We start from the raw sequence: 22,560 nt of genomic DNA, 5'->3' as shown, positions 1-22,560 counted from the left end.
CTTTCTCTGTCTGTATTTATATATATGCATTTATAAATCTATTAACAGTATATACTTTATATGAGGAGAATATATACAGTATACGTATCGTGTTTGGACTGTTCGCATTCACAAAAACATATGGTCCATTTTTACAATATTGAAAAATACCTAGAACCTTTTGCCCAGGATAATCTGTTACGTTCTTGCTGAAACATCTATCATCTGTCATTGTGTACAGTCCAATACTCTTACTACAGTTCACTTTTAATTCACTGGACCTGGTCCAACCTCATCCATCAGTTTACTCCTAATTCATTGGACCTGCACCAACCATCCATCAGCCATCCATAAAACCGCAAGCAATGTGCTGTGTTCACAAAATATATTCTCATTACTCCCCGAGAATATTTATTTATATATATATATATATTTATATTTATATATATATATATATATATATATATATATATATATATATATATGTTTATATATATATATATATATATATACACATATACATGTACACACACGCGCACACATGCACATACATATGTAAAATCGGTCCCAGTATAAACTTTAAACATACTAACACATTCGCTGCATTTATATACACTATATAACCAAAGGTTTGTGGACAACCCTACTAACTATTGAGTTCAGTTGGTTCTGCCACACCCATTGCTCACAGGTGAGTCTCGCGAGGCAACATCTCCAGTCTCGTCTGGCTTACTTGGAAGTCTGGAAACTTGCCTATTAAAAAAAGTTGCAGTTGACTCTCAGCAGCAAGATTTCTATAGGCTCTGTGCACAAGCGTATGGACGAACTTCCGCTTTAGCTAGATGTTGTAATATAATTTTCCGGTTTACTTAAGGCGATCACCCACGTCGCCCAAAATGTCAGTTTTTAGTAGATGTCTCCAAGACCTGCCTAAAATAAGCATTAGCGATGTCCATCGAATTGTTGATGCCTGGTCCCCTGCTCCAACAAGCAAGCGGAACAAGGGATTCAAACTCTGTGTATCGAGTAATCTGCACAACTACGAGGGTAAGTAGTTTACTGTGGTGTGCCGGCCGGCTATCGGCTAAGCTAGCTAGGGACGTGTTCCTTTTTAGTTTAGTTATAGGCAGGACAATAGAACGCATAAAAATTCACCCTAGCCTCAAAAACGGCAAAAGAACGCTGGCTGAGCTGGAACGCTAGCGCGTCCCCATAGCAAGTGAATTGAAACGAACCTTCGTTCAGCCTCTTCTAACCTGAATGAAGCTTACAATTCTATAGGCTCAAAAAAGCACCAAAACAGGTCTCCTCTTTTTAATGTAACCTCATTTCACAACGAAACTGAAAAATAACAACTGGCATAGGAAGTAAACATCTGGTCATTTATGGTATAAATTGCGCTTAAACCTGCGTTACGTGGAAGTATATAAAAAAATCGCCTTTTCTGACTATTTCTAGTCTAGCGTTTGAAGTCATTGAATGGCGCAAGCCATATTTTATTAAAAAGAGGACGTTCTCCTGATTAAAATGATGCCCCACTTGTACCTTGAAACTTAAATGAGCCACGTACATTATATTTCTTTTTTTCCGTACAACAGCATCACTCATCTTGTTGTGAGTTTAGGTGTTTACTAATGCGGATGAGTATTAGTAAGTAAACCGGAAACTGCAATACCGACTTCTAGACAAAAGCGGAAGTTTGTCACTACGCTTTTTTTACTCCCCTCACAGGCTTTTTGAATGCGGGCTTAGTGTGATTTCCCTATTTCTTCGAACTGGATAGAACACATTTCCTGACTTTTTAGTTCCTACCTAGGTTGCAACATATTAGAAAATAAGAAAGAATTTAGAAAAAAAAATAATTCTGTTTTGGAAGAACTGTGCTGTGTTCATAGCATCGAGTCAATAAAGACATGACAATTTCTTTACTTAAATGCTGTTCTGAAAAATATGTTTTGGCGTGCTTTCCTACAGGCTATGGTAAAAGTTACATTTATCAAGCATGGCTGACAGTCTAGTCTGCGATTTACTGAAATTGGACAAGTCAATGATGTTAATGGTTTCTATAACTAATGGTTGAGACTGCCGTTTTGGAATTTAGAATGAGGTTTTCCCTCACAATACCGCTAATTCTTTTTACCTCATCCACACTTTTTTATATTTTAGCAAAACATTACGACAGGAGTCACGTACCGCTTAAGAAAATCCATCATTCAGCGTTACCGGTCCTATTATATCTTCTAAAGTGACTGTGTCGTCCGGTCACAATAATAACGATTTACCTTGGAAAAGGTTATGTTTGTTTCACAAAGACTGATATCATTCACCAAAAATGCGACATACATCAACAGATTTCGATGGGATTTTATTTGGCGATTTTGCTGCCACCTACACTTAGATATTGTTTTATTCTCTGTGTTAATCCCCTGAGTACCTGTATAAGCCCCTCACAAGCAATTCATTTGATTGGTTTAAGATGTTTTGAGACATTAATTAAAAAGTTCTTCACACCCCTATTCAACAATAATCCCATAGGTATTCCCCAGGCCTAGTGACAAGCCAGGCCTGTTTTAAGAGGCTACTGACAGGTGCAAAAAATCTAGCACATGGCTACGAAATCTCCATAGTCAAACATTGGCAGTACAATGGGTCGTACTGAAGAGCTCAGTGACTTTAAAAGTGGCAATGTCATAGGATGCCACCTTTACCACAAGTCATTTTGTGACATTTCTGCCCTACTAGATCTGCCCTAACTGTAAGTGTTATAGTTGTGAAGTGGAAGCAACAACAGCCCAGCCACAAACTGGTAGATCACGCAAACTCACAGAGCATGGCTACTGATTGCTGAATCTGTTCCATCACTCACCACAGAGTTCCAAACCACCTATGGAAGCAACATCAGGACTGGACTGTGCTTCGGGAACTTCACAAAATGGGTTTCCACGGCAGAGCAGCTGTAAAGCACTTTGCCACTGGACTCTGGAGCAGTGGATATGTGTTCTCTGGAGAACACCATCTGTCAGTCTGATCGACCTATCTGGGTCTGGCAGATGTCAGGAAAACGCTAACTACCAGAATGCATAGTGCCTACTGTAAATCTGGTGGAGGAGGGTTAATGGCCTGGGGCTGGGTTTAAGGGTGACAGTTTACGATCGGGTGTCCACATTCTTTTAGTCATATAGTGTAGATGGAGAAAGAATTGATATACAGTATCTCACTACACACACACACAGTACAGTGGATATAAAAAGTCTACACACCCCTGTGAAAATGCCAGGTTTTTGTAATGTAAAAAAATGAGACAAAGATAAATCATGTCAGTACTTTTTCCACTTATAATGAACTATAATTTGAACTATGCAATTGAAAAACAACCTGAAATCATCAAAGGTATAAAATGAAAAATAAAAACCTTACAATAACCTGGTTGCATAGGTCTGCACACCCTCTTATAACTGGGGATGTGCCTGTGTTCAGAATTAACCAATCACATACAAACTCATGTTAAATAGAAGTCATTACACACCTGCCATCATTTTAAGTGACTCTGATTAATAACAAATAAAGTTAAGCTGTTATAGTAGGATTTTCCTGACATTTTCTTTGTTGCATCTCAGAGCAAAAGGCATGGTCCGTGGAGAGCTTCCAAACATCAGAGGGATCTCATTGTTAAAGATATCACTCAGGAGAAGGGAACAAAATAATTTCCAAAGCATTAGATATACCATGGAACACAGTGAAGACTGTCATCATCAAGTGGAGAAAATATGGCACAAGAGAGACATTACCAAGTACTGGACGTCCCTCTAAAATTGTTAAAAAGATGAGAAGAAAACTGGTCAGGGAGGCTTCCAAGAGGCCTACAGCAACATTAAAGGAACTGCAGAAATTTCTGGAAAGTACTGGCAATGTGCTACATGTGAGAACAATCTCCCGTATTCTTCATATGAATGGGCTATGGGGTAGGATTGCAAGACGGAAGCCTTTTCTTACAAAGAAAAACATCCAAGCCTGGCTGAAGTTTGCAAAAACAAACATAAAGTCTCCCAAAAGCACGTGGGACAATGTGTTATGGTCTGATGTAACCAAGATTGAACTTTTTGGTTATAGTTCCAAAAGGTATGGTTTGGCGCAAAAACCACACTGCACATCACCCAAAGAACACCATACCCACAGTGAAGCATGGTGGTGGCAGCATCATGCTTTGGGGCAGTTTTTCTTCAGCTGGAACCGGGGCCTTAGTCAGGGTGGAGGGAATTATGACCAGTTCCATATACCAGGCAAAACCTTCAGGCGTCCATTAGAAAGCTGAAGATGAAGAGGAGGTTCACCTTTCAGCATGACAATGACCCAAAGCACACATCCAAATCCACTTAACCAAAAGAAGATTAACATTTTGGGATGGCCCAGCCAGAGCCTCACCACTGTAGGGTGATCTGAAGAGGGCTGTGCACAGGAGATGTCCTCACAATCTGACAGATTTGGAGCGCTTTTGCAAAGAAGAGTGGGCAAACATTGCCACTTCAAGATGTTCCATGCTGATGACTACTACCCAAAAAGACTGAGTGCTGTAATAAAATCAAAAGGTCCTTAAACAAAGTATTAGTTTAAGAGTGTGCCCACTTCTGCAACCAGGTTATTGTGAGTTTTGTATTTTTTATTTTAAAGTTATCAGTTTGTTTTTCAGTTGAAGGTGGAAAAAGTCACATTAAAGGTGGAAAAAGTTCTGACAGGATTTATCTTTGTCTTATTCGTTTACATCAAAATAACTTGATATTTTAACAGGGATGTGTAGATGTTTCATATCCAATGTATATATATAGTGTGTCCAAACTTTTGTTTGGTACTGTATATACAGCATATACTGCAGATATAGCTGCTGTCTGATGAAAACCTTGATACTCCATTACTATTGTTTTCACATATACAGTATTCACAGAATACATTCACCTCTCCCTAGCACCAAGAACACATTTTCAAATGGCTTCTGAGGTTTCGTTATTGTTTGTTACTTACTGAGAAAATAAAAAAGAAAGTTCCCTTTCCTGAAAAGTGTATGTTTTTGGACAATAACAGGTTTCAATCAGACAGGGATGGTATATATATATATAATCTCTCACACGCATTGTGCATTACGGCTTTCTCCCCCTGATTCCCCTCAACCACTGCTCCACGCGTAGGAAGTTACCTATAATTGAAATTATGACGCGTTAGTGGTTAGGACCCTGTTGACTAATTTCCCTCTGCTAAGACCATGAACCCTCTGACTCTTCATTACCGTTTCTGATTCTGCTCGGTAGCTCAGATGATGTGCCCTAAATAATTGTCCCCTTCGGCTTCGCCTTCATCTACGGTGTGTGTATTGGTATGGAGTCTTGTCTTATGGCACTGGAGGCAGCCACACTGTCAGTCTGCTTTCTACACACAAGGAAGTGATTCCTAACGTAATCAAAGAGAGATTCCGCACAGCTTAATCACTGCCGCAGCTTATATCACAAATGCGTACCACGTAAAGGAGCGGAAATGCTGTTTCCATAAACAAATGAACTGAAGTAAATTACTGCAAGCCATGAAAAATGGGATCTCTTGCCTACCGTGCATTAGAAATAACTGAAATCCTCTCACTCTTGAAGACGTTTGAGTTCAATTATGTAGCATATACAAGTACGGACGTGGGTATTTGTTAAACATCAAAGCAGTTACACAAAAAACTAATAATAATACGATTGCAGAGATCATCAAGGTATATTTTGATTAAGATTAGATAATTAAATCCATTTTCAAAGCACCATCTTGGTTTAACTGCCGTGGTTTCTCAGGATTTCTCTTCAATGCTATTAGGTTGTATTGGTTGGTACATAGGGGGTTCTAATGGAGGGTTTGTCTTAGGTTATATTGGTGGGTTCTTCTAAAGTCAGATGGTGTGCATTTCGTCAACATAACTATACATGGGCAGACTGGTTGGGATCTACAGACAGGATCTATAGAGAAGGGATGATTGTCTTTATTTTGTCCGCAGGTTCAAATATCCATCACTCCATCCAATCACTCACTCCTGTCATTCTCTCCTCCTCACTCTTTCCATTCCAGCTCTCTAAAGTGCAAAGTCCTACTAAAGGCCCCTGCAGGAAAATGAAAACAAGCCTCTCATTGGATAGTTCCAGGTAGGCCTTCTCTGTTTCAGTTTGTCTTTCTTGCCTAATGAACGCCTCCCTGCTAAAGCCCAAGCTCTGGGACTGCGTTGAAGTCGCTGACAAGAAAATCGATGTGGTCACTCTCTTTGGTCTTGAAGGCTTCGGCGACGATGCGAGCACAGTCTCTGTGTTCTCGGCCTCTGAGGGAGACCCCGTTCACCTCCAGAATCACCTGACCCACCTTCAGCTGCCCGCCTCCGTGTGCACAGCCTCCCTTCTAAGAGACATAGAAAAAGAGAGCAAGGAAATGGGTAACGTTAACACTATGAAGAGCAACAAACATATGCAGTCAGATGTGATGACTCAGCAGGGGAATGGATCAGACGTCTGCTCGCTTGATAATTTTTCTACTGAGGTGCGATGAAAGGGTCAGGCTTAATGGCACTTTGCTCTTCATTAGTAACATTACAAGTGTAGGATAAAAGTGAAAAGTATGACAAAGAGGTTACTGTATGTCATATTCCTAAAGGTTACTTAAGCTGGTATCAGACTATGGCATTTTTATGTAAAGTTTAGCACCATATAAAATAGGGTGGGATTGGGAACACAGTCCTGGACAGTACCATTACATGCTGGGGAAACATAATTTGTACTCTGTTTCAGTTGGTAAAGCGTGGTTCTTAAAATGCCAGTTAAGGTTTTGATTTCCAAATTCTATGCATGCATTAATGTAGGTGGCTTTGAATTAATTTAGGTTATTTTATAATTGTACTAATGTGGCAGTGTGATATTCCTGCTATGTCTGTTTTATACTGTTCTGTCAGATGACTCATCTTCCCATTAGAAATCTATTGGACTAATGACATTCTTGTGGTCTGCACTGTCACACAAGCTCCTCAAAGCTGAAAACACACACACAGGTCTGCACTCAATGACTCAGGAGGTCCACTCCATCAAGGTTACAGGACAAATCCCATACATTTTGAAAGGCGGCACCTGTGAGGCCATGGAAGTTGCCATGAAGACATCCAACATTTGAATATGTGGGACTTCCCACACAGTTGACCAGGTCTCGACTAAATTAAAACATCAGATGCCTTCAAACAGAAACAGACTGTCTGGAAACAGAATTTTGGCCACTAGAGGTCTCTAATCTTCTTTGAAATTAAAATGCGTATTGAAATTGGGGCAGTTCAGGTGGACACTTTCTGTTCCTGTCCATTTTGTTCCTGGTGAATACGGTGACCTGAATAGATTATACAAAATGCCTCAGACTAACCAGGTGGTAACTTTCAACAAAGTTAAACATCCACAGGAGAGCATCCTTGACCTGCTTCAAGATGGTAATTAATGCAAATATAGGCTGTTATAACACATACACAGATGCTCTGGAAAGGAAGGAAGATGAAAGACAGAAGAAATGGTAATGTATGTGTTATATTCGAAACATGCAGCTAACAGTATTGCATTCACTAAGACTATAATATGATTTCATGCATGCACACTTTGAAAAGGACATCTGTGAAGTGCTTCCTACTATTTAAAAACATCACTGTACTTTAAAACCCTTTAATGCTACATTCATTTTATCTTAAAGGGAAAATCCACTGTAAGACAGTACGTGTGGTGTCTCTCTACATTTGAGGTGATTCGAGGTCTTATCAGACATTATTATGCACAACGGCAGTATGTTGGAAATTTCGTGCCGGGACAGTTCTACCAATTACTTAATGTCTGATCGGAAAATGAATGTCATGTTTCGTAGCAATTGTTGTGACCTTTGTGTTTTACTGAAAATATCACTAGTGGCTGGTATATACGGTTGTGCTTTTTTAATAGAGCAACATAAGTTGTCTCAACAATGTTCCTATTGCCATTACAGGATAGCCAGGTTGACACATTTTCTCTGCGAAGACTACAGCCTGATGGAAGCCCTGTTCCCACCCACAAAGGTAAGCTTCAAAACAGGGGCTGTACTATTTTCTACAGATCCTCATGAGCACAATAGCTAGATATTTTTTGGGGAGAATACAAAACAATTTGGCTGCTTCTGATAATTCCTCAGTACAAGAACAACAGGATATTGTGGTTTACTTACAACTAATGTTGTTTCTACCAGTGCAATGCAGAAACGCGCGTATGGTGTTGTGTGGGAAAATTCCCAATTTTGGTAGCACATATGAGAAGTTAATATCATATTAACAGACACACTGTACATTAGGTAGATAGAGCAAAGGTGACATTTCCCCTTAGCTAATACAGTATAACACGATGGTGAAGAATCATTCCTTTTTTCCTCTAACCGAATCCCAGAGAAATCTGGTTAAAACCAATGCACTATAGAGGGAATGCCATGCCATTTGTGATGCAGACCTTTCCCTCTCACCTGTATGGTGACGATGCGTGGTAGAGGCTGCCGTGTGTTGGCCCCTCCCTCTATGGCGATACCCAGTGTGGCGGCGTTCTTTACGACACGCACCAGGGTAGGGGCGGGCACTGGAGAGCCTGGCTGCTGTAGGGAACGCAATGAGACCTCATTAAATGAAGGGAAAACCATACAGTGGGATGAAACATTAAGGTCTAGTCTCAATCTTATTGCACTGTACAAGGCATGGCTTCTCAATCCTCTCCTCAAGTCTATATTTGATCTATTCCAAAGCCAGCCCCCCTGATTCAACAAGTATTTGATCTCATGTACAGGGGCATAGGGGTAGCTGCTTCTGAAGTAGACCAACATTTTGAAATGCATGGGCAGTGGCGATTCTAGGATTTCTGAAACGGGGGGGCCATATGGGAACAGTAATTATTACAGAGGGGTTGACATCTGCTAGGACGGGTCCAGTTGTGGATTTTTGGGAGGAAAATGGCTTCTAAAAACTCTGTTTTTCAGTTATGAATGAAATAAATAACCAAATATAACCAACCATCTGCTACCATTTGATTTGGATAATTTTTTTATCACATTACTGAAAAGTGAATAAGAAAAACAAATGTATTCTACAACCCAAATGTGTTTTATTATACTAAAGTCCTGAGCATGTATCTTGTAAAAATGATATCAGTGAATAGAATTGGGTCCTGCTAAAAAATAAATTATTGGACACAATAGTTTTGCTGCTTTTCATTATTGATTAATTTGGAAAGTCCACATGGATACTGAGGATTTCATCTAATTGACTTTATTTTACATGCACATGGAGGAAAAACCTGGTTGACAGGCAAGTTTCTAATCAGTATAGTTACACTTCTCTTTATATTAAGAGAAAGACAAACAACATTTCTGGCTCATGGGTTTAGGAGAAACTTACAATTAGATATAGTGTTAGAATTGGGGGAACTTTTAGGCCTTGCCTAGGCATTACCGTTTAGTCACTAGCGCTTGGTTAAGTTTAGGCATAAAGGTTACGTTGTTGAGGTTAAGGATAAGGTTAGGTTTCAGTTAAGGTTAGGACTCCACAAGAATAGAAAAACAAGTGCGTACATGAGTGAGTAAACATGAAGCAACCTTCAAAATACAGAAATCCCTGTATTACCTCAAAATAGGGTCCCCATAAAAAATAACATGCTTGATTAAACACAACAGACATAAAAAGCACACCTCCCAATCACTGAGATGCATTTCTAAAAATGAACATCAAGTTACTCTTTAAAAAGTTAAATTCTAGTTAAATTCATGTTTATTTTGGAAACAGTGAACCAGTGGGGAAGTAATTAAGAATAGTTTCATGATGTACTCACAAATTCTGTGTTCCTTCCATGAATCCATTGCATTATTATGGTCAGATTTTGTATGATCCTTAAAGCTACCGTCATGACACAAGGTTTTTCCAGTTACAGAACCTGGACTTTAATGCAAATGGACAAGCAGGAACATTGGGAAGGGAAAAGTGACTGCCTCCGTAACAAGAAACATAGTGTTTGCCTATTGACACTTTACCATCAGGCAATAAATGCCCTCTCTCCCCTATTGTTTAATATGGAAGATCTTGAGGTGAGGCTAGACTATCCACTTATTATGTTGAAATGTGTGGGCCATCCCCTTTTGATTCTGACAGGTACCAAAATAAGTACTGTAGGGCTAAATGGAGAATCTTAATCAGTCCTAGTTGACTTACACACCATGTGTGCATGAAGAATTTATACACACACACACACACACCCTGACCCTGAACTTCACTGGCCTCAGTTAGTTGAAGAGAAAAGATCAGAATTCCTCTGGACCTGTCTCTGAATGTTAATGTAACGTTACATAATTTAGCAATGCTAAAATATCCATGGGTCAGGGAAAAATGAATAACACAACCCAGAATTTCACTGCTATCAAATATGTCCTGGAATATGAACACAGAAAAATATGAACTAGCTTGCTACGACTCTAAAACAATCATCCTCAATCCGCAATACCGTCTCAACAATGTTCTCAACAGTTAGCCTTCTGTTAGCAAGTCAACAATAGCAACGTTATCTCCATTAATGAACGTGGTCAGTGTCTTAGCAAGAGTACAATTCATTGCAATAGCATTCAAACATGGACAACTTACGCTACATCTCTGATTCAATGGTACAACATTGGTAGTCGGGTGACCTGCACACAGTGAACAAGAATGTGTGGAATGGGGAACTATTGTAGCCGTGATGCAATAGAAATACTAGTGTGTCACATTTCTAACTCATCCTCTACCATTGGTCTGGTTTACCAATGGTGTGGCATGAATTGAAAAATGTGCCCTTTCTGTTTTCCATTTTGGCGATATTTAGACAGCGGGGTAGATTCTGTGTTGCTTAGAAAAGTGTTATATATTTCAGTGACACCAGAGGGGCACTCAAGTCAAGGGGCCAAATCAGATTTCAGGTGGGCCAAGTGCCCCAGCCCCTAGATGCGCCATTGCACGTGGGAGTTCTTGAGGGAGGTTTGAGAACTACTGCTGTTGTGCACGGTGACGGCGACGGCCCCTTGGCGTTGCTCACCTTTTTGGTTGCCTGTGCTACAGGTCCCTCCGCCCTGTGGGGCTCCTGGCTGGGCTGGTTCTTATTGGGTCGGGGGCTGCTGTCTTTACTCATCCCCACAGCCTCTGCGATGTCCACTCCGCTGTCCTCGCTCAGAGTCTGACCGCTATCCGACAGCTGGGATAATGTGGCGCCTGATTACACATGAAAAATACATTCCATTTATAGATACTTGAATTGAATGCTAAATACACACAGACACACGAAGACAGGTGGGCAGACGCTCATGCATGCACGGAAACACGGAAACACACACACACTGATGTTTACCTCTCTGCTGGGGCTGAGGTCTGACCTCGGCAGTCAGTTTGTGCACATCCGTCATGACACATTGCCCTCCCTGGTTGAGAGAGGGAGAGCAGGGTCTATCTGGGCTACAGTGATTGGGAAGGGGGGAGGCAGACTTTGGGGAGGTCGCGGCCTTCTCATGTGAACAGGATCTGAGGACGGGGTGCTTAGCTGCCGTCTCCTTGTTCTGAGGGCCAGAGGGGAACCAGGAGGATTTGCGATGAAGGGAGCCGAGAGAGGCGTGCTGGCCAGAGCTGGGACCGCCTTCATGGGGGTGGTGGTCGGAGGTGGAGTCGGAAATGTGGAGGGAGTTTTGGCAGGTGTGGTGAAGAGAGTTCATGGATGTGTGATGACCAGAACTTGGATAAGGACTGTTTTGGTGGCCAGGGTTAGGGCTGTTTTGGTGGCCAGGGTTAGGGCTGTTTTGGTGGCCAGTGTTAGGGCTGTTTTGGTGGCCAGGGTTGTGACAGGTATGATGGAGGCCAGATATTGACGAGGTGGAGGTTTGGTGGTGGGAGGAGCAGAAGGCTTTGAGTGATTTGTGGTGACATTCCTGGTGTAGCCTGGTGGGGGCAGTAAACATCAGGCCAGACTGAGAGTATCTGGATGAAGGCCGTCTGGACGGGTCCCTCTCTCCTGGGTGTCTGGCCTGGATCTGACCAGGGGGAGGAGGCTTGAAGGACGGAGGAGATTCAGCTGCGGACTGCACGTCTTCCTAGAAACACAACAGGCAAGGACGGCTGTTTGTGCAAATGAAAAATGTTGTTTCTTTTTACAAGCAAACTGGACAAACTCAGTCCGTCTGATGAAGGCCACTGAGACGTTTTTTTTTAATCCAGTTTCACGTGCAGTATACAAAAACATTAGCATTTAAATCTGATTTGCCAGTCATGCAGACTCTCATGCTGAAAGGAACAGACAAAGGGAGATACAAGGTTGCATGCATTTATAAATCATTAGGTGTGGTATATGCCTTGACTAAGAGCTGTTCTTAAGCACGACACAACGCGGAGTACCCCGAAATAGCACTTGGATATAGTCATGATGAACAGGCTGTGTATGTCACAAACCCCAAATATGCCTTAGTTCTATTATAAACAGGTTAGACGCAATTAGGGCATGATTTCATAATCATGGTATACGATCTCATAAACCACGGCTTTCAGCCAGTCGGCACTCTGGATTTGAACTACCACTACAATAATGTGACTCGATCTGTTTACTTGAACTCACCCTCAAAAATCAATATGTCTATAAATATACTCACTGACCTGCATCCCTGTACAACTGTGCTTGACAACAATGATCTAAAACATTAACCCTGAACAGTGACTAAAGACTTAGCAATTAGCCCATGAAGTTAATTATGTGTTAATAATCTAAATTAACTACAATTAACACTGTATGCTGTAGCAACTGTTTCAAACAGCTATGGCAGGCAGCTACAGACAAAGCTTCAGACCACACAGTGCACACAAGCACATACACGCATCCGAACACGTGCACGCACATACACACACAGAGACACACACACACAAAGATGAACTACTTCTCAGCGCACATCTTTGGGTTCAGCCGTCAGTCATCTTAAACAGAATCTCTCCCCACAATGGTTTTAAATCCCCCTTGCCCATCACTGAATAATCTCTATTTCGTCGGAGCAAATGGCCTCCTGTTCCATACGTAGTACACTACCCCATTGACTACAGTCCTATAGGTCTGGTTAAAAGTATTGCACTAAATAGAAAATAGGGTGTGACTGCGGAAACCATGGAGCTTTCATCATTTTCTATTGTGGGGTCTACGTTGGATGGTTTCGGAGTGCTTTGTAGAGTGACTGTGTCCTGGCAGAATGAGGTCCCACTCAACTGATACGGAGAAACATCAATGCTCCGTTGGCCGCCGCAGCTTAGTAATCACATCTGAAAATCCCTGGCCTATTTAATTCAATGCCAGCGAAAGAGCACCTGTCCAATTGACGGTCGAGTTTAAAAAGGATCCCCAGAGGATATCAAACACGTTCACGCGCAGGTCCACGGAGCTCGGGCCAACTATGACAGGTTGTCGGTCAGGGCGTCTCCTACCTTGGAAGGGCAGAGGGTGCTGGGGTTGGAGTGGCTGGGTGGGTGTTCCATGTGGGCACAGCGACTGTGCGTTTGCGGTGCTCCTATTCCTCCATGCCAGGCCTTCAGAGCCTCCCTCTCACGGCGAAGCACCATCCGATCGAACAGCTCAGAGTCCTGGGGAGACACTAGGCTCCGCACCTCGGACAGCAGGGATAGCTGAAGGACAGGGGCAACGGGAAGAACTGAGACGAGGGACCTCTGAGAACGTCCCGTTTGAGTGTGTGGAATCACATTCAGTAGGCGTTGATGGCACTCTCGGATGAAATTGGATTAGCAAAAAGTCCCTTGTTTCAGTTTGCCTCACAATTTTGTTTCCTGTATCCGATGACATGTTGATGTTTTCTAAAATATTTTCTAAGTAATTTCATAAATTATTCTCAACTGATTCTAATTACAATAGAATTTTTTTGCAAACCATGAATAAAACGTTTCTTTGTCCAACATGTGTTTTATGTGTGATACCGGTGTTCGTACAAACAACTGTTTTCCTAAGGGTTCGCATTGGTGACACTATCGCCAGGAGGGAAAGACCACCACATGTGCTGTCGCAGGAACGGCGGCCCGGGTTACCTTGGCGTGGGTGTTGAACAGCTCAAACAGAGCCATGGCCAGGGGCTCCAGGCCGATGTGCCCCTCCTGGTACTCCTGGAGATAGTATGTCATGGTCTGTCTCTCCGGATCAGTCAGCAGCAGGAAGGCTTGCTCCTCCAGGGAGACTTGGGAGCCCGGGGGACGCACACCTCGTCCCAATGACTGTATGGAGGGGGTGGGGGGTGGGGTGAAAAAAAAGATGGGAAAACAAAAGACATGGGACAAAAGAGTGAGAGGGAGAGAAATGATGAGAGAGACGGGGAAAGAAAAATCAGAGTGAAAACCAGAGGGAATGAAAGAATGTAGTTACCATATCTTAACAGGGCTAGGATTAACACTCTGTTCTACAGTCCTCCCATACACACAGCACACCAACCAGCTATTTAAATATCATACAATAGAAACCACTTAAAACTATTAGGGTAACTGAAAGAACTTCAGCATTGTTATTCAGCCACTAGCTTGAGCTGGCCGTTCCAGCTTTAAATTGAGGGGAACTTGACTATCGGAGTAACAAAATCCCCAGCACTTCACCATTCATGGGTGTTAGAGAGAGAATGTTACTCCTAAATAACATTCAGGGTCCAATGGCAGCACTGAAAGCGGCAGAGTTCCACTGATAAAATGGGTACCAGGATAAGAGCTCAACGCCGACAGGACTTAGGACGGCCCCTTGTAACACAGAGAGCTGTGTTTTGCCATATCAGATGGTATGAGGGCAAATACGATGCGAGTTAGAGGTTACATTGGCCTGGGGATGTGAAACACACTGTCAATAAGATATGTTTCAGGGCCCAGAGTGTAAAGTGGAAAATGACAGAGGCCGCCGCCAAGCCAGGAGCCAAGCATCGACTCGTTGCTTTTAATTACTAAGCGAATTTGACAGCCACAATGCGCTGTGCTGCAATCACATCTCCACCCGGCGCCACACTCATCTCAGTCCGGAGAAATTGTATGCGGCCTCAACCCCACCTAACTGCCTGGGACTGTGGTCGAAAGCAGAGCACTTGCAGGGAATGGGTTTTCATTTGGGGCCGTAAGCTCTTGGCTTCAAAACCGAAGACATTAATTCCTACCCCAAGGTGACCCCAAAATGTTTACAACAGTTGCATTCCAATACAATCAAGCAGAGTTTACATGAGCTTCCACATTCTGCAGTTAAATCTATAGAAAGCAATGGACATTGTTTGTAAGGGTAGGTGCCTAAAAAGGAAGGCTTGAAGGAGAGTTTATGATGACAAAGCCTTATGTGATCACACGCGTCAAATCAGTGCGAGCCTGGAAGTATGACAAATAACAGGGAAAACTGCTGGAGAAAACACATTGAGCATAATCAATCACAGGAAGTGTGATAAAACACAGTACACCTTAGCTCTTAAAGTGCCCTCTGTCTTTGTCTCTCTCTTGGTCGCTCTCTCTCTCTCTTTCTCTCCATCAAATTCAATAGAAGGCTTTAATGGCATGGGAAACATTTGGTTAAATTGCCAAAGCAAGTGGAAAAAAAGAATATACAAATAATAAATCAGAAAGGTGAAGAAAAAACATTTAATAAACATGAATGTGGTTACTTGCTAATGAAAAGACCACATGTTTTACTGTTACTTGCCTTTACTTCAACACTCAGGAATCAAAGGTGTGCAATGTACAAACACCTACCGGGGACAAGCAGCCCTGAGCCAGATTTTGAGGTAAAGACTGGAGACTACACCAAATTAGGAATGACGTCAACAGTGTTTCAAGGTCAAACTCAAATTACACTTACACTGATCACCTATAACATTATGACCACCTGCCTAATATTGTGTAGGTCCCCCTTTTGCCGCCAAAACAACCCTGAACCATCCAGGCATGGACTCCACTAGACCTCTGAAGGTGTGCTGTGGTATCTGGCACCAAGACATTAGCAGCAGATCCTTTAAGTCCTGTAAGTTGTGAGGTGGAGCCTCCATGGATCGGACCTGTTTGTCCAGCACATCCCACTGATGCTCAATTGGATTGAGATCTGGGGAATTTGGATGAAAAGGTGCTCATGGTCTGCAACAATACTTAGGTAGGTGGTACGTATCAAAGTAACATCCACATAAATGGCAAGACCCAAGGTTTCCCAGCAGAACATTGCCCAAAGCAACACACTGCCTCCACCAGCTTGCATCCTTCCCATAGTGCATCCTGGTGCCATGTGTACTCCAGGTAAGCAACGCACACGCACCTGGCCATCCATGTGATGTAAAAGGAAATGTGATTCATCAGACCAGGCCTTCTTCCATTGCTCCGTGGTCCAGTTCTGATGCTCACATGCCTATTGTAGGCACTTTCGGCAGTGGACAAGGGTCAGCGTGGGCACTCTGACCCCTGGCCATGGTCCGCGGCTATGCAGCCCCATATGCAACAAACTGCAATGCACTGTGTGTTCTGACACCTTTCTATCAGTTCCAGCATTAACTTATTCAGCAATTTGAGCTACAGTAGCTCGTATGTTGGATCGGACCACACCGGTCTTCGCTCCCCACGTGCATCAATGAGCCTTGGCCGCCCATGACCATATTGCCGGTTCACTGCTCTTCATTCCTTGGACCACTTTTGATAAGTACTGACCACTGCAGACCGAGAACACCCCACAAGGTTTGTAGTTTTGGAGATGCTCTGACCCAGTCGTCTAGCCATCACAATTTGGCCCAAATTCGCTCAGATCCGTAAATGTTGATGATTTTTTGTGCAGTAAACTGTAACATTAACCGACTGGTTAATAAGAGGAGAACTCTGAATTGTAAGTCATTTACATTAAATTTTTTTTGACAGAATTGCAATCTGTAAAAGTGCATTTTGATGCTATGTTGATGATGGTCATGTTGTTTTCTTCAAAATATTGTCCTGCTGTAGCATTGTTGTTTTTCCAAGCTCCAAGTGAATTTTACACTGCAGAAGATTATCCATCTCTCCCTCTGTGTCACTCTCTCAGTACCTCTCCTTCGCTCTCATTTCAACTTAGAAGCTTTATTGTCATGGGAAAAGTGTTTGCATTGCCAAAGCAAGTGAAAAATAAGAATAATATAGATGACAAACAATAATTAACAAAAGTGCCATTCTAAGCATAGTGCAATGTAAATTGGCAGAGTGCCGCCTGAGGTGTACGGGTGATTAGTCGTAAGGGATGCCAAAGTCGGCAATGTCAAGCTGCTCTGCGGAAAGTCCTTCTGTAGGTCTGGCGCCTGTGAATGCTGTTGCGGTTGTAGGGCCGGGGAATGCAAAAGTCTCAACCTTGTGTGTACCACTGAAAAGCTTGCCGGTTGATGGAACAGCATGATAAGAATCGGACTGTCTTGACTGAATGTGCTTGGAGGAAGCATGTTGATCTTCACAGGTGCTGTAGAGGGAGTGCAACGCGACAAGGCCATCATTGGAAATTGGACATCACAAAATGGGGATAGAACTGGATAAAAAATTATAACGTTTTTGCAAATGTTGGTTTTTCACACAACAGATATGAACAGTTTGGATTATATTCCAATGTCTTTGTATCTCTGTATACATTTTGGGAAAGTGTCTATAATAAGGTCATAAAGTTGACTGGACTACAAGAAGTGCTGCTCTGTTTGTACATTATTTTCTGGGCAGTGTGCGCATAGCTTTTCTTCTCAGAAGAGCCAAGATGGCAGTCTCTTGTTACTAAGGCCATGCTCACTATGTCTGCACATAGACAAGGTTTCTGGTAAATATGGGACAGACACTGCAGTCAGTTATTCTGCCACTATACTCTTTTTGTTTTGTCATGATTAAATGTGGTCTTATTGACTAGCTGTCCTGGGGTGCTGTGTAGTCTGCTTGTTTGTGTTTTATCGTTTACTCTCCCGTGACAATTAGCTATGTTGGCATTATAAATAGTATAGGGCCAACATGCACATTTCCTTAGAATGCTTACAACTAGAGCTACATCAAAGGGTATTGCTAAAATTAAAACATCTATTCATCAGAAAGGATTTGAAAAGGGCTGCCTCTGGCAGTCTGCAGCTAATGAGGTTTGTAACTGAAGAGTGGTGCTAAGGGTGTGTTGATTTACAGTTTTTCTGAATTGCTAAAACACTAAACCCCATTCTCTGAACCAAATGCCCAGGGGCCTAAACCCATTGGTCCAATCAATTACCCTTTTGGCAAAACCTTTAACAAGTTCAGGTAGTTAGACACCATTTGCAAATCCCATTCACTGTCAGGATGCAGCATGGAGGCAGGACACAGGCGCAGAGGTTTTCAATAGCACAGGTAATTTAATAGAAAGACTCAGCCGTAGGCATATGAACTGTGACCAACAGGGAGCTGAACAATTGACATAACTAAACACCAGGCCTAATGAGGGAACAGGACACAGGTGGGTGGAAAAAACAGGTAAAACCAAAAAACTGAACATAGAAACAGACACACCAGAACAGAAACACACAGAACATAGAATAATTAAAACGACCGGCACGGCACAGGCCATGACCGGCCGTTACAATTCACTCTGAAACTCTAAACAACACAAAACTGTTCACACTTGTTTCTAATGATGTGATTAGACCAATTGTACAGAATAAATGCCAGTGCAGAGTGCACAGGTGGCACAGGTGAGCTGAATGTTGATACCAACTGTGGATGGAAACAATCTGGGGCAGAGGAGGAAGAGTACGTGTAAGAGGTGGTGGATGAGGAGAAAGTGGATGAGGAAGACCAAGACTTCAGATGAAATTCTGGCAACTGTGATCTTTTTCACAGAATAAAAATCAGGGAAGCAGGACAAAGAGTACAGTTGAATTTGACCAGATTCTCTGTGGCCATCATAATCAGGATATTTAGAGAAGAGAGCAGGTAATTGTTTCTTTTCATTTTGGTCATTGAAAGTTTACTGTGTACATTTGATTCAATATTAAAATTTTTCTACAGAAATGGGACAGGATTTTTTTTTTTTATAATAACGTTCTTACCATAAAACATTTTACATATTAAAGTAATGTCCATTACTATTTATACTTTATGTACACGTTTGTAATCAAAATGTTCAATTGCAAGACTACCATACGAGGGTGGAAGGACTGCTATTTTCTCCCAACAGCAAGAGGCTTTCATTGTTGATTTGGTCCTTCAAAACAATGCCGTCCAACTGTGTGAAGTACAGCAAAGTGTTGTTGAACACAATGTCAACTTTGAGGGACTCAACACTGTCAGCTATTCTACCATTGACCATGTCTTCCAACGTAATAGGATATATTTCAGTATATGCAGACACTTTCAGCGCTGATGCTTACAGTACAATTCAATGCTACTAGCCTATGGTCACTGTAAACTGCACTATATTGCAGTGTATGTAAATGAGGAGTGCATACAAATACACTATTGCAGAAGTCTGTCTTTCTGTATCACTTACTAAACTACTTACTCATCTGTTTTTATATATAGAGTGTTTGAACTAGATTCCATGGAAAGGTGGGACAGGTGTTTACAAGGCAGGAAGCAGCACACCAGAGGGGTTTCCCTGGTTCCTGGCTAAGGATAATGTTGCCTGTGATGTGGACATAGTCCTCTGGCAGGACCCAGCACAAAGATGTGATGCTGAGGCAGAATTCATCTCTCATTGAGTTTGATTTTGCAGTCTCAATATAAGAGACCATTGCACCTTTTTCTATCCTTTCCAAAAAATGTGAAGAAGAAAGTTTTGAGGAACAGAAGCGTTCAATTTGCAGTGGTCTCTTAATTTTAACTCTTCTGTTCCTCACTCAAATCCTTCCTTTCCAACTTTTTTGGAAAGGAAAGAAAGAGGTGAAATGGTCTCTTAATTTTTTCCGGAGCTGTTTAATATATATTGCATATATATGTCCTGGATGCTGTGTTCTCCATCTTTTGATGTATTGTCTAATAAATGCTCTGTAGTGAACATGTATTGATTGGAGGCGTGTATGATCTTTTGATTTTGATAGAACAGTCAAGGGTTACATTGAATATAGTTTGCAGATTTGGTTCTGTGTTTAAAGTATTGAGATAATGGGTCTAGGTTTCGAGAAATGTTTCTTAGCAATTACGAAAAACTTTAGTACTGGTCTGGCAAACTGACTGAATGCATCTGACCCTGTATTGTCCCTAGAACAGTGTTCCTCAACCCTGCTTCTGGGCGCCCCCCTGCCCTGCATGTTTTAGATCTCTCCCTGCTCTGTCACACCTCTGAAACGCTGCTCTAGGCTCTGGTGAACAGCACTGTACTACCAAGTGAATAGGGTGCAATTTGAGACGGGTGAATAAAGGACATCCCCTCTTCCTCTGAGGTCCTTCTCTGTCGAGCGTCTGTGTCCTTTTGCCCATCTTAATCTTTTCTTTTTATTGGCCAGTATCTGAGATATGGCTTGTTCTTTGCAGCTTTTTCTTTGCAACATCCCGTAGTCGCCTCTTCCCTGTTGACGTTGAGACTGGGGTTTTGCGGGTACTGTTTAATGAAGCTGCCAGTTAAGGACCTGTAGGGCGTCTCCAGTGTAAACACTCCATGTATTTGTCCTCTTGCTCAGTTGTGCACCAGGGTCTCCCACTCTTCCTTCTGGTTAGAGCCAGGTTGCCCTGCTCTGTGAAGGGAGTAGTACACAACGTTGCACAATCTTTTCATTTTCTTGGCAGTTTCTTTCATGGACTAGCCTTCATTTCTCAGAACAAGAATAGACGGCAGAGTTTCAGAAGAACGTTCTTTGTTCCTAGTCATTTTGAAGCTGTAATCAAACCCACAAATGCTAATGCTGAAGATACTGAATAAATCTAGAGGCCAGTTTTAAAGCTGGTTTAATCAGCAAAACAGTTCTCAGTGGTGCTAACATAATCGCAAAAGGGTTTTCTAATGGACAATTAGCCTTTTAAAATGATAAACTTGGATTAGCAAACACAACATGCCATTGGAACACAGGAGTGATGGTTGCTTATAATGGGTCTCTGTATGCTTATGTAGATATTCCATTGAAAACCAGCTGATTCCAGCTGTCCAGCAGTCATTTACAACATTGTCTCCACTGTATTTCTGATCAATTTGATGTTATTTTAATGGACAAAAAACAAAGACATTCCTAACTGACCCCAAAAAATTTTATGGTAGTGTACATTTGCCATTGCTGTGCTCACCAGCATTTTTTGTGTGGTTTGTTCTTAATTTACCAAATGGAAGATTTTGGTGTCTCTGATTCATTCAGATTTATCTATCTCATAATGGCCATGATTTTACTACAGTGTGAATTGTCTTCAATCATAAGCGCATCACAGCCCACGTTCAGTAGGCCCAAGGACAGCCAGCGAAGAAAACACCAAGTGTTTGAGTATTGGTTTTTGAAACCATTAAAAGCTTAGTTTTTTTTATGACCATTAAAAGCTTAGTTTGCTTGCTTCTGTAAATACACAGAATACAACGGACAAACATAAAACATGATGCATGAATATACAGCATAAAACTCAAAAAGGCATATCCTGAAACATAAAAAAATATGTGATGCTGATTTTACATTTTTGTGAATGTGTAAAATAGTATACGTTTAAGTAGAATTTTGTAATACAGTATATAATATGTTTTTGCAAACTATACTTACAAGTCAAGCAGTATTTGTTTGCGGATGGTGAATATTTTTTTTTTCTGTATATGCATTTGGAAGTTTGATGCTGTGTATTGAAAGATCATACTTTACATCGGGGGTTTTAAGCTTTGTATTTACTAATCAATGTTACATTTTGTGAGTTGTATGCTGTGAATACAAACATAGTAGCCCTGTTCTTTCTGCATAATAATGTTTTCGATGTTGGATGTTGTATTGTAAACAGATTTGTATCCCCTTTTCATAGATTAGATTATGTTTGCAGACCAGGACTTTTTCATCAGGGTCAGCCTGAACATTAAGGCTATACTGCAATTTCTGTCATATTAAAAATTTCCCAGAAATAGATTAAATGTGATTATATAAAATCAATTATTTTCCTTTTCAAGAAAGGAGAAGAAACACATCTGACATGGCCTATTACTCTATAGTCTATCTAGGTTACACCACTATGCGCTTGTCCATTTAATTTAACTGTCTTTTTTTTTTTTTTTTAACAGTGATTCAGTTGTGAAATTAGCCTACATTATGACTATCCAATCTAGCCCACTCAACACACTGGGTTTGTGGAGAGTATCTATCTCAAATGGTTTGGATGCTTTATGCATGGGATGCTTTTTTATAACAAGGCAACTTTATGGTGGAGGAAATTATCTTCCCAAACTGGTAACTCCCTGGGTCCCATGAGTGGTATTATTATAGATTTTTAGGCAAGCTTACAGCTTACTGGTGTTCTCCTACTGTAACAGTGACTCTGTGTGCCTGTTTGTGCATGTGTGTGCGTTTTTGTGCATGTGTGTGCGAGTTTGTGCATGTGTGTGCGTGTTTGTGCATGTGTGTGCATGTGTGTGC

The 22,560-nt window shown here is 41.6% G+C and overlaps 1 protein-coding gene across 2 annotated transcripts in view; it reads right to left on the bottom strand.

Annotated features, from left to right (window-relative positions):
• Positions 1 to 4,756: 4,756 nt before the first annotated feature.
• LOC105023352 (whirlin) overlaps positions 4,757 to 22,560 on the bottom strand; it is a 54,552-nt gene continuing 36,748 nt past the window's right edge. The window contains exons 6-11 of one of the 2 annotated variants that reach the window (XM_020052213.3): positions 14,105 to 14,287; positions 13,493 to 13,690; positions 11,391 to 12,123; positions 11,082 to 11,254; positions 8,500 to 8,625; positions 4,757 to 6,390 (exon numbers count right to left, since the gene is read on the bottom strand). In XM_020052213.3, coding sequence (XP_019907772.2) covers positions 6,196 to 6,390; positions 8,500 to 8,625; positions 11,082 to 11,254; positions 11,391 to 12,123; positions 13,493 to 13,690; positions 14,105 to 14,287 — 1,608 coding nt within the window. In that variant the 3' untranslated portion in view covers positions 4,757 to 6,195. The remainder of the gene's footprint in view (positions 6,391 to 8,499; positions 8,626 to 11,081; positions 11,255 to 11,390; positions 12,124 to 13,492; positions 13,691 to 14,104; positions 14,288 to 22,560) is intronic. The other variant, XM_020052214.3, reaches the window with a different exon arrangement.

The sequence above is a fragment of the Esox lucius genome, chromosome 13 (genome assembly GCF_011004845.1).
Source record: "Esox lucius isolate fEsoLuc1 chromosome 13, fEsoLuc1.pri, whole genome shotgun sequence".
NCBI classification, from domain to species: domain Eukaryota; kingdom Metazoa; phylum Chordata; class Actinopteri; order Esociformes; family Esocidae; genus Esox; species Esox lucius.
Note: the sequence above shows the minus strand (reverse complement) of the source record. Positions and strands in the feature narration are given on the sequence as shown.